General features: G+C 39.7%; 1 protein-coding gene across 1 annotated transcript in view; it reads left to right on the forward strand.

Moving 5' to 3' along the window:
• Nucleotides 1-12,681, forward strand: part of ccdc80 (coiled-coil domain containing 80) — a 32,247-nt gene extending 19,566 nt beyond the window's left edge. Inside the window, exons 6-10 of the mRNA XM_022201502.2 lie at nucleotides 168-304; nucleotides 3,368-3,519; nucleotides 6,078-6,181; nucleotides 10,454-10,537; nucleotides 11,821-12,681. Of these exons, the coding sequence (XP_022057194.2) occupies nucleotides 168-304; nucleotides 3,368-3,519; nucleotides 6,078-6,181; nucleotides 10,454-10,537; nucleotides 11,821-12,143 (800 nt within the window). The 3' untranslated portion in view covers nucleotides 12,144-12,681. The remainder of the gene's footprint in view (nucleotides 1-167; nucleotides 305-3,367; nucleotides 3,520-6,077; nucleotides 6,182-10,453; nucleotides 10,538-11,820) is intronic.
• Nucleotides 12,682-12,758: the final 77 nt, after the last annotated feature.

Raw genomic sequence — 12,758 nt, forward strand, 5'->3', positions numbered from 1 at the left:
AATTCAGTTAACAGTTAACTAAATACGCTGCATACTACAAGCTTTGACTCCTCAAAAAGACATCTTAGCAAAATGTCCCTTGAAATTCAAATTCAAAAAATTCTAAAATGTGTGTCAAAACATACAGTACCTCACTCAGTCTGGTTAATGTTTCTTCCCTTCTCCAGAGAATGACAAGCCGATGAAGGGTCTTCGTCAGGAGGATCTGGTGAACCAGGAGCTGATCACAGAGCTGAGGAAAGAGTTCAGTATGACATATGATGAGTTCTACATGGTCCTCACTGACACCGACATGAGAGTCAAGGTTGGGACCAATGTTTTGGTGATAACAGCTTTTTTTTTCACTGATACCGTATTAACTTACTCAGTAAATCCACTTATCATGTCCATTTGGTTTGAAATCCATTTAAGCCTGTTTTACCCATTACAGGTACTATTGTGAGATATCTAATCATCAGAAATATGAATACCTGCATTACAGCAGAGGAAACACAGACGAAAATAAAAGTAAAGAAAAGCTGAAAAGCAGAAAACACTGAAGCAACAGCATCATATTGTCGACTGAGTTGAGTATACACTACCATTTGAAAATTTGGGGTCACCCAGACAATTTCATGTTTTCCGTGAAAAGTCACACTTTTATTCATGTGCTAACATAACTTCACAAGGGTTTTCTAATCAACACCATTAGCTAACACAATGTAGCATTAGAACACAGGAGTGATGGTTGCTGGAAATGTTCCTCTGTACCCCTATGGAGATATTCCATTAAAAATCAGCTGTTTCCAGCTAGAATAGTCATTTACCACATTAACAATGTCTTGACTGTATTTCTGATTCATTTAATGTTATGTTCATTGAAGAAAACTGCCTTTCTTTCAAAAATAGACATTTCTAAGTGACCCCAAAGTTTTGAACAGCAGTGTAGATAGTTGAATATAGGTCTGTGTGAGTATCCATGTCTGATATGTCATAAGATAAGATAGGATAAGATAAGATAAGATAAGATAAGATATACTTTATAGTGCTGCAGAGGAATTTGTCCTGGACTTTTTTTTGCATTCAACAACAGCATCATAATACACATTGTTGCAAGAACTTGGATCATGCAAACAACCTTGTGCCAAAAAGAGAGAAAAAGGTGACTAATCATGCTTAAATTCATAAAGACAGTAGTTTAATTGAATTAAAAGCAGATATAACAATGATACAAAATCGTAAAAGGACAGTAGTTTCAAATCATAAAAGTAGCAATGGTCAAGAAAGTGAATCTTTCTTGACCACTGATAAGCATGATGATGAAATGAACAAATTCTTTCCTCCTGCCTGATGATAACACCATCTTGTGTTCTTATGAAATCAGAAAGTTTTTGTATTCCCATCTGCCTCTGCTGCATGTTATTTTTAGGCCTAGTTTAGCATGATGTAAGATGGCGAACTCGGTGGTCAAGTTTTGCCACTATGAGCTAAAAACATCCCTGCTCAGACAGAGAGTCTTCACAAAATGTTTACACTGCATGTGCTCATCAGTCATTGGTTCTATAAACGCTGTAGATCACCTGAACTGGAGCAATGCAGTGAGTGCTCATGGACCAGACGTGAACTCTCACTGGGAAACTTTTGGATATATATTATGGATATGTTTATCATTCATATCCCTCTGTTACGACCCAGCTTATTGGGGTAAGGAAGCAACGCTATACTAGCTAGCAGAGACAACATTCGATGACATCATCTAATATTGTTTTAAAGTTCTAATGTTTACAGAGTGTTTTGAGGATATTTATATGTTCAAAGAAGATTCCTACATAGTTCAAACTTAACTACGATACAAGCTGCAACATTCAGTGGATGTTTGGACGATGTAGTCAGGGTCACACATTCTGTTTTATGATACCAATGTTATAATCAAGCATTTTACAATGTCTTCCACCTTTAGGATAGCCTAGCCAGCTAGACCCATGTTTCTGAAGGCACAAGGGTCTAGGCACGCTCGACAGGGAGGGAGGCGGGCTAAAAGGTTGTCTATCAAATCACTCTGCAGCAATTGGGTAGGTATACAACCAATCAGCGCAACGAATAGGCTCCTAGAGCGCCGGAAATCAGAGGATGCGGCAGTTCGGTGAAGCCTTATTTGTACAGTCAATGGGTGAAGCTCAAGTATATTACAGACATGTTAACAGAAAGATTATTCAGAATCGGTGCTAATGGAGCTCAACGACTGTTGTCGTTTTTGTTGTCGACCCTGGCAGAGAATTAAATTCATTGCCGTGGGTTGTCTAGCGCGGCTAGGCTACTTGTTTCCGGTTGTTTCTGTCAGAATCGTCGCGCCTCTGTCGTCACTTAGTTACGCCCGCCTTCTGACTCTACACTTCATGGTGATTCGTCCGGCCAGTTTTAGGAGAATCCAGCCTCGAGCCTTATGGAGGGTAACTAGACCCACCCTGGCAGAGAATTAAATTCGTTGCCGTGGGTTGTCTTGCGTGGCTAGGCTACCTTTAGGAAGGACTAAAAGAGAATTCCTACAGAAAAACATTCGAACATTCTCTCTCGAAGAACAAGTTAATTCTGGCTTTTTTGTAAGTTTTCTGTCCTTTGAAATGCACAAAAGCAGGAATGTAACACACTGAAGGAAAGGGAGGAACCTAAAAAGCATAACATGGGCTCTTTAATTTCCCTAAAAGGTTATAATAGTTGCTCTTTTTTATATTGTGCTGCTTATTTCCTTCAAATGAAGAATGTCTATGACTTATGCTGGTCTTCATGCTCCGTCTTGTACATCTCTTTGAAGGTGGACTGACGTGTCCTCGTGTTACCAGCACGGTGGCTTCATGAAAACACTGTTTTAATTCACACGACATGACATTTGCTCACCAGCTGTATGTGTGCGTTAGTGCCAGGGTAAATCGGCCGGCTGTTTTCGGACAGATCCATCAAAGAGGCCAGTGTTTGTGCTGAGACAGGGGAGTCTGTGAGGGACGTGGGCGTATGAAAGGTGTGAAAGAATCGGAACGAGCTGTGCAGCAAACTCAGCACATCGCCAGGAAGCCGCGAGCTGCATTTTCACGCACGTGTTTGACGCGGTGGCTGCTCAGCATTACGTAAATTAAACAAAATGCTCTGTTATGTTTGAGCAATCCAGCGCTGCTTCCCAGAAGTTATTATACAGAACAGTTGGGATGTGGTAACGGTTCAAAGCCCCAAAACTTCACTTCATCACTTTATTGGAAACAGTTTCACCATTGTTTTCTATTTTCATATTCTCTGGGCTGATTCCAGGTTCTCCTCCACAGGCAGATTGATTTTCTTACTCAACCTTTGCCTGCTTCTTGTTGATACTGTTTTGTTTTGTTTTTTTGTCTGTCAGCAATCCTATGAAGTTCCCATCGCCATGAAGGCCGTGTTCAACTACATCGACACCTTCTCGTCCCGTATTCGAGAGATGGAGCAGCAGAAGAGAGACGGAGTTGTCTGTAAGAAAGAAGACAAACCCAGATCACTGGAGAACTTCCTGTCCAGGTTTGTTAAAAGGTTTTGACCACAACATCGCAGAACATGTATTTTTATGCATATTTTGTAGTATTGCGATAGTAAATGTTCGTAGAAATGGCAAATTTCTGCATCTGCCTCAAGAAACTAGTTGTTTTTGTGCTTTTTAAAAAAATAGAGTTAATGAGCTTTATGGCAGATGGAAACACCCTTTCAAAATAAATTCAGATGTAGTGAAACATTTAACTCACAAGACTAGTTTCATCTGACAACAGCATGAAATATGTCTGATATGAAAGACAAACTACATCTTACCAGACTGAAAAGAATTCCTGTTAGTAATTCTTCTCTCGTAGATGGACAAAGTTTGGTTGGTTACATTGTGTTTGAGATTTTTTCAGTTGGCAGTTAACTGAGGTGTGTTCCAGTATCCTGGTTACAATCCTGTACAGAGTGTGACAAAAAGATTTAGCATGTCCCAAAAATTATAATGCAAATAAATAAATAAATAAAAGTTACAAAGTGCTTTACAACAGTGCAAATAAACATTTGCTTACTTCTAAGTGACATCGTATGGAACTCGAATTATGCACAAAAATGTTATGTCTGATTTCCTGCAAAATATCATTAATAAGTTTTATTACTATAACATTTTGTTTCGCCCTCTAAACCCCAAAACTCACTGCAGGTTTGAAAGGCATGTTATCTTTAAAATAATCACTGCAATTACACAATTTATCAGAGCAAGAAACTGTAAAAACAGAAAGAATTACCAGCAGCCATTGAACTCATCGTGTGTGATATGTGGTTCATTCATAAGAATTACCAAAATCTAACCTCAAAATTGTGACATTTCATGAAAATTTTTTCATACATGTCTCATTTAAAAAATGTCCCAAGATATAAACCAGATCCTGCAAAAAAACAAACTAACAAAAGAATCTGCCATCAGTGACTGAGTTGTGACCAACAACTGTATCAAAAAAAGATAGATAGATAGATAGATAGATAGATAGATAGATAGATAGATAGATAGATAGATAGATAGATAGATAGATAGATCCTTTCATAATTTTTTCCTAGAATTACAGTGCCACAGCAGTTTCAGAACAGACATAACACCACATATTTTCTCAAATAGCTTCCATACTTAATACGTTTTTACAAAGTTACTGGCTGTTTGTTTTTATTGAAATTCTATTGGCTGAACTGCAGGCAGTATTTTAAAAGAGCAGTGAAGAGACAAATATAGGAACTAATTAAAAAGAAAAAGATCTATAGTATGTACAGCTACCATTTTTTTTCTAGTATTGCTAACCTATGGAGTTATTTTCCCATTTTTGTAAAATGTTCAAAAATCGTGTACGGCGTAGCTGTGTCATAATGACAGAATACATTTCTGAGTTAGGTCTTCTTCTAGTCATGGTTGTGTTGTTTCAATAGAGGTGCAGGACTTTATATTGCTGTGAAGAATGAGTCCACAGTGAAGAAAAATGTGACAGGAACAAAAAAATAGAGAAACCGCTTGGAGTTGAGAGGGTTAATAACAACAAAAATGTCCAAATGGGTGGTCAGGCAGTGTTTACTTTGACATACTGTGAGAAATTCCCTCCAGCTCCAACTCTCCTTCATCTGGTCTGACTGCTTCCTGTGTGGGCGGAGCTTCAGAGCCTATACAGGAAGCAGTTCACCTGTGGTAGGCTTTTTTTTAACAAAGGAAGATGGCAGGACTTCTGTGGATGTCAGTGGTGTGGATTGTGTTCATGATGTGTAAGTTTGATTAGGTTTCTGTTGTGGATGAGCTCAGTTGAAGATGGAGTCTGCAGAACGGCTGTTGATATTCAGCGAGGCAGCATGTTCAGATGATTAGCATGAGTCCGATTCACTGTCCAAACTCTTCTTCCTGTGCATGAACGTGCAAGAGATGTCTCCCATTCCCAGAGCCAGAGAACTGCACTATGAAGCCACATTAGTGTGTTAGCAAGTATGCTGTTGGTGTTTATTACTTGGTGGCTGCTGTGGGGTTGTGAGTCCCTGTTTTTGAGATTTTCAGGGTCAAGATAGAAACGTTTGAGAACCCCTGTTGAATGTTTGGTGTGTAAAACTGGATCCCCTCTTGAATCTGGGATATTGTCTCAGCAGCTGCAGAGGAGCCATGGTCAGGATTATTGGGTGGTCCCATCAGGCTGTTCCCACTTCTATCAGACATCTGCTGCTCTGCTCACTAATCAGCCGGACCACAATTTATAGCCATTAGCGGCAGCGTTTGGCAGATTGCAGCAGCCTGTTTTTGTGTGTGTTCCACAGAGATTAAAAGTAATATAAACCCCCTTCGCCCTTCCTCAAGGCTGAATCATCACAGGCGCATATTTTTCTAAGGCAATCGGGCTGTCTTCTGTTGCCATGGAGACATGGATCACAGTGCAGCGATCTGGCAGCTTTTTTGACCATAATTCGGGGTTGTCACCCCTCTGGCAGTAATAGTAGACGGGAATACGTAGCACAACTCCTCGTCTTCGGTGCGGAGCTTTCGCTGCTGCATCAAAAGTGCCATTTAAGACCGGGCTAAAAATTTTCTGTGATTGCAGGTTCCGCTGGAGACGTCGCCTGTTCATCATCTCGGCCCCCAGCGACGAGGAGTGGGCCTACCAGCAGCAGCTCTACGCCCTCACCAGCCAGGCCTGCAATCTGGGTGAGTTTACCTCAATTAAACCTGCAAACTTTGACCTTCAACTGCTGAGTCAAGTCGCCTTCCTCAGGTCGGCGCAGCTGCTGGAAGCTGTACAGTGTCGTCCTGCTCTTTGCTGAAAACTGCTGCCTGCTGCAACCCAAACCTTGTGCAACAAAACAGTAAAACGACAACAATAACCTAAAAAAAAAACACCTTAAAGCTCCACAGTATTCAGAGGAGCAGCTGATGCTTCCCTGCAGGCGCATCAGTACAGCTGTAAAGCTTTCAAAGGCAGCTACTTTCAACTGTTTTTACTGTTTCGCAATTTTAAAAATGACTTCCCACATTGCAAAATAGTAGAACTGAACATTTATCCTTGGCTGGCGCATATTTTTAACTATTTTCCCACCATCATGGTTGTAATATTTCAGATTCTGCACAATCTCTCGGACACATTCCTGAAAATATCTCTACTGTCAGCATTTAATAGTGAGATACATGCAAAAAAAACTTGATTTTTTTTCCCAGTCACTTGATAGAAAGGCTAAAAAAACAATCTATGAGTATTATCGCATCAATTGCGGAAAGGGTAGAAGAAAAAATTATGTATAACGTGTAATTAATCCAAGTAATGACCAAAATAAAAGCTTAGAAGTAAAGGTCCTGAGAATAAACTGTATAAAACATTATACTATACGTGCATACGTTACAATATTTTTGCATAAAAACTGTATTATCCTCCTTTTGACTGTTAAAACAGAAACAACTGACATGCTTAAATAAAATGGTGCACTTATACGTACTGTGCTTAAGTGCAAATTCATAATACTTTTCCATTTCTTGCACCTTTCTACTTCCGTTCCACTACGTTTCAGAGGTAAATATTATCGCCTTGTGTTAAATGTTTCACTATTTTATTTTTTATTGTCTTTTAACTTTTGATATTTTTATAATTTTATCCTGTCTTGATGTGCAGCACTTGGAACAACTCATACTCAGTAAATAGATTAGGTTCAATTTGTCATAAATAGTGATAGAGCAAAGTCAGAAATTGTGATTTTGAATGTGGTTTAAGCACAAGTATCAGTTAAAGTTCCTTAAAAGTTGATGTTGTTGTGCCTTTTTTGCTGGTGTTTATTTAATCAGCATGATCAGATTAATGTTTTTTAATCCGTATCTTTCTCCACCAAAACAATTTCATGCTGCTGCAGCCCGGAGACAAAAATGCAGCATGCAAATGGTCTTATAGACTGAATTATACTTTAAATCATCTGTAAAAACAAAAATAAAAATAAAGAAATATGGAAGGAAGGATGACAGGAAAAAACATGCTGAATTTGTAGAATACCGCCATGTTCAAAAACTGTAAACAGTGAGGAAAAACAACAAAATGTGTACAATAATGATATTTTCTGCTGACTGAAATACAACTAGAAAAGCACTCAGAGCGCAAAGCCAAGGCTGTTCATTCCCTCATGTGGTATTGTTAGAAATGAAGCATTATTATTATTATTTTTTTAGAAATGCAGCATTTTTTTTATTAGTTACTGATGATCAGAAATCACGCCAACATAGAATGTGGCCATTTAATATAGATGTACCCACAAAGAAAATGACCTTGCACTTAGCACTGGTAGTGTGTGTTCTGCATGTGTACATTATGTACAGATACCAAATCATGTGACCTAAATACATAGCAGGCGGCAGGAATTGATGGGACTCAGAAACACCCCCACAGTTTAATCAATGTTCCCTGCATCATTCCTGATGGATAAGTCCCAATAAGTCCGCAGCGATCGATTTGTGGTAGGATCACAATCATGATCGTCAGCAGGCAGCTGGTGCAGTGTTCACTTGTTGTCATAGTTACAGTGATGCTGTGCTGCTATCTTGCAACAATACAGAAATCTTTAACAAATCTAATGAGGTGGTCCTTGTGTCATTTCTGACCTTTCCTGAAAATTTTATCGAAATCCATTGAGCCATTTTTAAGTAATATTATTAACAAACAGACAGACGGACAAACCAACACCGATCGTCACATAGCGCCGCCGTGTTACCACCTGAAAGAACAGGCTCTTAAAGCATCTTTGTGTTATTTCAGATCAGCAGAATGGATGTTTAGGTACCTTAAAATGTTTGGAATTGTTATTATTTCTGCACATATTCACCAGTGTTCTGGTAAATATGTTCAAAAGAGTGTTCAAACTCTTTTCTTTCCTGCTGACCCGAGCTTCACCTGAGCTTCCCTCACTGCCAGAGCATTAGTCAGAGCATCTATGAATATGTAAATGCCATGAAGAAGTTGATTACATGGAATGTTTCTGTTTACTGCAGCTCTCCAGATGTTTCAGAGGAATCCCAGATGACAGAGAGCAGCTCTGTTCAGCCTGAAGCCCTCTCCCCTTTTTCCAGCCCGACAGCTACTCAACTTTTCCACACTTGAATGCTTTTACTGTACATCTCAGAGAGGCGTTTATCTAAACCCCACACATCTCAACAAGCTGACGCGTCTGACAGAATAATGTAGGATAAATGTAAACTTTTATTAGCCCTCAGTGAGCTTCACTTCTCAGTATAAATCAAATAAAAGCCGTCAGGAGGATTTTCTACCCCGACCGAACCTCCTCCTGTGTTTATATGAATTCAAGATTTCAACATTTCTCTCCGGCTCCAGCACTTAATGCTTCAGACGGTCAGAACGTAGATGGATTTGTCACATTTCTGACTATGAATTCGATACAGCAGCAAAGGGAATCATGCAAACATTGAATAAACATCAATAGAAGAAGCCAAAATTCCAAATATTGCACATATCTATGGTGTTGCTCGAGTAAAAATACTGATTGAAATGGATTTATATGACACAGTTTTTTATCTATATCGTACAGATTTATGATTATGAAACAGATTTAAAACTTTATGGGAGGCCAGATGTGGAACTTGAGTGGAAAAAGTCAACGAGATGAGATCACTTAGCAGTAAAAGCCTCTAATATGGCCGAATGTACAAAGAGCTTGTAAATATTGTTTATTAGAGTTTTAAGCATCAGTTTTGGGGTGAATAGTTGTTTAAAGGTCTGACAGTTTTTAGGCAGTCAGGTTTTATGTATTTTTTGAAACTAAAGCATTTTTCTAGAGCAAGATTTTAAAGATATCTTTTATAAAGTGCAGTTAACCTCATCTCCTTCTCATAATTTTTACTCTGAATGGATTATTTATACATTACAATGAAGATATTTTTGTCCTCTTTCACTTAATGTAACTCTCTCTGCTGTAGGAATGATGTTTTTGGCATAAATTACCTCAGATCACAGAGTGTGTCCAACAAAACTCTCATTCACTCCCATTATAGCTTTAAAATTTTTGAGTGAAAATCGAAAACGGAGTCTGTCTAACCTGCCACCAAATCTGTATAAATCACAGCATGGACATGAAAATATATCAACTCGTTCAGAAAAAGATTCTGCTTCACACGTGAAAGAATTTTTCTGATCGACTTCTGGTTTTTGAGCTGTGACCGTTTGTTTAATCCTCAGTCTGCCTGCTCTGCTCCCTCCAACCAGCCAGTGGCTCACAGCTGATTGGCTGATTGATACGCTTTCAAAGTAAAAGCTCTAAGATGTTAAAAGGTGTTGCTCAGGGTTCGTGAAACATGCAGATATATAAGTTGTACCTTATGTATAGTTATAGCAGCACATGAAGTTGCATTAGCGCACTCAAAATGTAGAAGTTTAGAAATGTTCTAGTTTATTTTCCAATTATTTGACATCCTTTAAACCTTATTACATTCATTTTTTAGTTGAAACTGGCACCGTTTTTCTCTGAGTGAGTCATATGACTGAAGGAAAAAAGCTCTTCTCTCCTTATCAGCAGCTCCAGATCAGGCAGTTTGAGGACTTTTTTCCCCCCTCATGTGTTGCTCTTGGCCGGGTCGGTCCCTCCCAGACAAAGGCCTCGTCCTGCTGACTGTGCTGAAGGCCTCTGAGGGCTGATCCTGGTATTCGGTATTTGGCGCTCAGCGAGTGAAGCCAGCGTTCTCCTGTGTTTAATGTGGGCTTTCTCGCTTCAGAGGAAACGGCTTTTTTGGCAGCGACTCTGCAGACCACCACCACGTTCTCCTCCCTCTACCTGGAAACCGGAGCTCAGGATGGCTCCAATAATAAACAGTGAATTCAGGATGAAGGAGGAGAAAAGACTGCAGCTTTACACTCACAGGCTCTTGTTTGAAGTCTTTTTGTTGCCTATCTAAGATATTTGCCTCTCTCTTATGTGTGTTGCCATGGCAATGTAGGTCTGAGGCACATCGCCATTCTGAAGTTGGTTGGCACGGAGGCACCGGATATGGGCGGAGTCTTGGAGCTGTATCCAATCAACGGTGAGAACTTTGACGTGTAAAATAAAGACACAACACACATGGAGCTTTTATTTAAGCACCCTAAGGCATAGAAACTGAAAAATGATGCCCTGGATCTGCCCTCCTTCATGCAAAACCAGAATCGGTCCAGAAAGAGAATCTAAATCTCAAAGTTTCACTTATTTAAAGATTCTTCTGGTGGAATAAATTTTAGTTTTTTAGCTGGAACAGTCAGTCAGAGCTGTAGAATAATGTGATTTATTCTTTTCTGACCAGGTGAAGGGAACATTTTTTTTTAAATCAAGTAGTATTTTGTTGAAATTATTGCAAACTTTTCATCTCTAATATGTAAATGAATCAGGTAAAAGCACACCATTAATAACACTGCACTAGTTTAACTACAGTATTTACACTTGTGACGTTAATTTCTCTTGATGCAGCATCTATGGTCTTAAATATGCTGCACAAAAACTGTTGACCTAATAGTTTTTTCTTGTTGATCTTGCTTGGTGGGGATCTTAGATCTGCCCTCCTTTATGCAAAACCCAGAATCAGCCCAGAAAGAGAATCCGAATCTCAAAATTCCACTTGTTTAAAGGTTGTTCTCGTGGAATAAACGTTTGTTTTTTTAGCTGTCAGTCACAGCTGTAGAATCATGTGTGAATCAGAAACAAAACCCGATTTATTCTTTTCTAATCTGGTCAAGAGAACTTGTAGTATTTTATATAAAATATAATTTTGAAAGGTTTTAATCTTTAACATGTAAATGAATCAGGTAAAATCACACCTTTAATAACAGCCTTAGTTGAATCACATCATTTCCACTTCTTTCGTTACTTTTGTAATAACCTTATTTACTGGAAAGATCTTAAATGTGTTGAATGTGCTGAACAAAAACCATTGGTAGTTTTTTTTTTTCTTGTTTATTTTTCATGCTTGGGATGTTAGATCTGCCCTCCTTTTCTGCCAAACCAGAATGAGTCCAGAAAGAGTCTAAATCTCAAAGGTCCACTTCCTCAGATGTTTGTTTGAGAAGGAACAGATTCTGTCCAACCTCAGGGCTTATGGGAGACCAGGGGAGGTGGAGTCGGAAACAACATCTGATTTATTCCTTTCTGACCTGGTTTTCTATCTTAACAGTAAATTTTCTGGGGAAACACAAATCTGAGTCCGGCTTTGGCGAGACTGTAGAAATCAGAGCCGCTGCCAGAAGGCCGACATTTCTGTTTCTGGTGTTTGAGCTCAGCGTGAGGGGGCACAGTAGAAATAAATCCTTAAATCTGTTACATCTCTGCTCCATCCAGGAACTGCTACCGTGGAGCGTGAAGGTCTCTCGGCCACCCTGGTGAAGGACATGAGGAACTACTTCCAGGTGAGCCCGGAGTACTTCTCCATGCTCCTGGTGGGGAAGGACGGCAACGTCAAGTCCTGGTACCCGTCACCCATGTGGTCCATGGCCATCATCTACGACCTGGTGGACTCTATGCAGCTACGCAGGCAGGAGATGGCCATCCAGCAGTCGCTCGGCATGCGCTGCCCCGAGGACGAGTACGGCGGCTACGGCTACCACCAGCACGGATACGAACACGGCTACCAGGACGGCTACCACCAGGGTTACGGTTACTAGCAGGTAGCCGATGTTGCACACAGCCTCTTTGTGCTTTTCTTTCTCCATCTTTCCTCCCATTCCAGCTCCACTCACAGACGGATTGAGCTCCTTGAATGTTCCGTAGCACTTGGTGGAAGAATCCAACCTGCTTCCACCTCTCCAGTTCTTTCAGTATAGCGCATAGTAAGCTGCAGGTGATTTCTAGATGGGCCTGGAGGTTCAGGGATGTGCTGTGTACTTTAGTTGTTTTTTTTGCCATTTTTCCACCAAACACGTCAGTATATCATCTGTCATCTTGCCTTCCAGGTCGAACTTGCAAACATATTTTCAGCACAGACCGTTTTTGTTTTTCTTTTTTGTGTGTGTAGATAACAGGCTAAAGTAAGACATGTATTTATTGGACATCTGTCGCATTCGAGGTGAAATTACCGATGATTTTCTCAAAACAAAAACAAGCTGTCACATTATTTCTCTTTTGTAAAGTTCCTGTTGCTATACGTTGTTCTTATTTATACTCTGTTGGCTATATGACAAATAAACATTTGTTTACCAGTAAGGAGAGTTGAAGTGATTGCTGTGCACAAGATGTTAATTCTCAGAGTTTCAATCTAAATCCTTTGAGCTCCATCTCCC

Source organism: Acanthochromis polyacanthus, chromosome 14 (genome assembly GCF_021347895.1).
Source record: "Acanthochromis polyacanthus isolate Apoly-LR-REF ecotype Palm Island chromosome 14, KAUST_Apoly_ChrSc, whole genome shotgun sequence".
NCBI lineage: Eukaryota > Metazoa > Chordata > Actinopteri > Pomacentridae > Acanthochromis > Acanthochromis polyacanthus.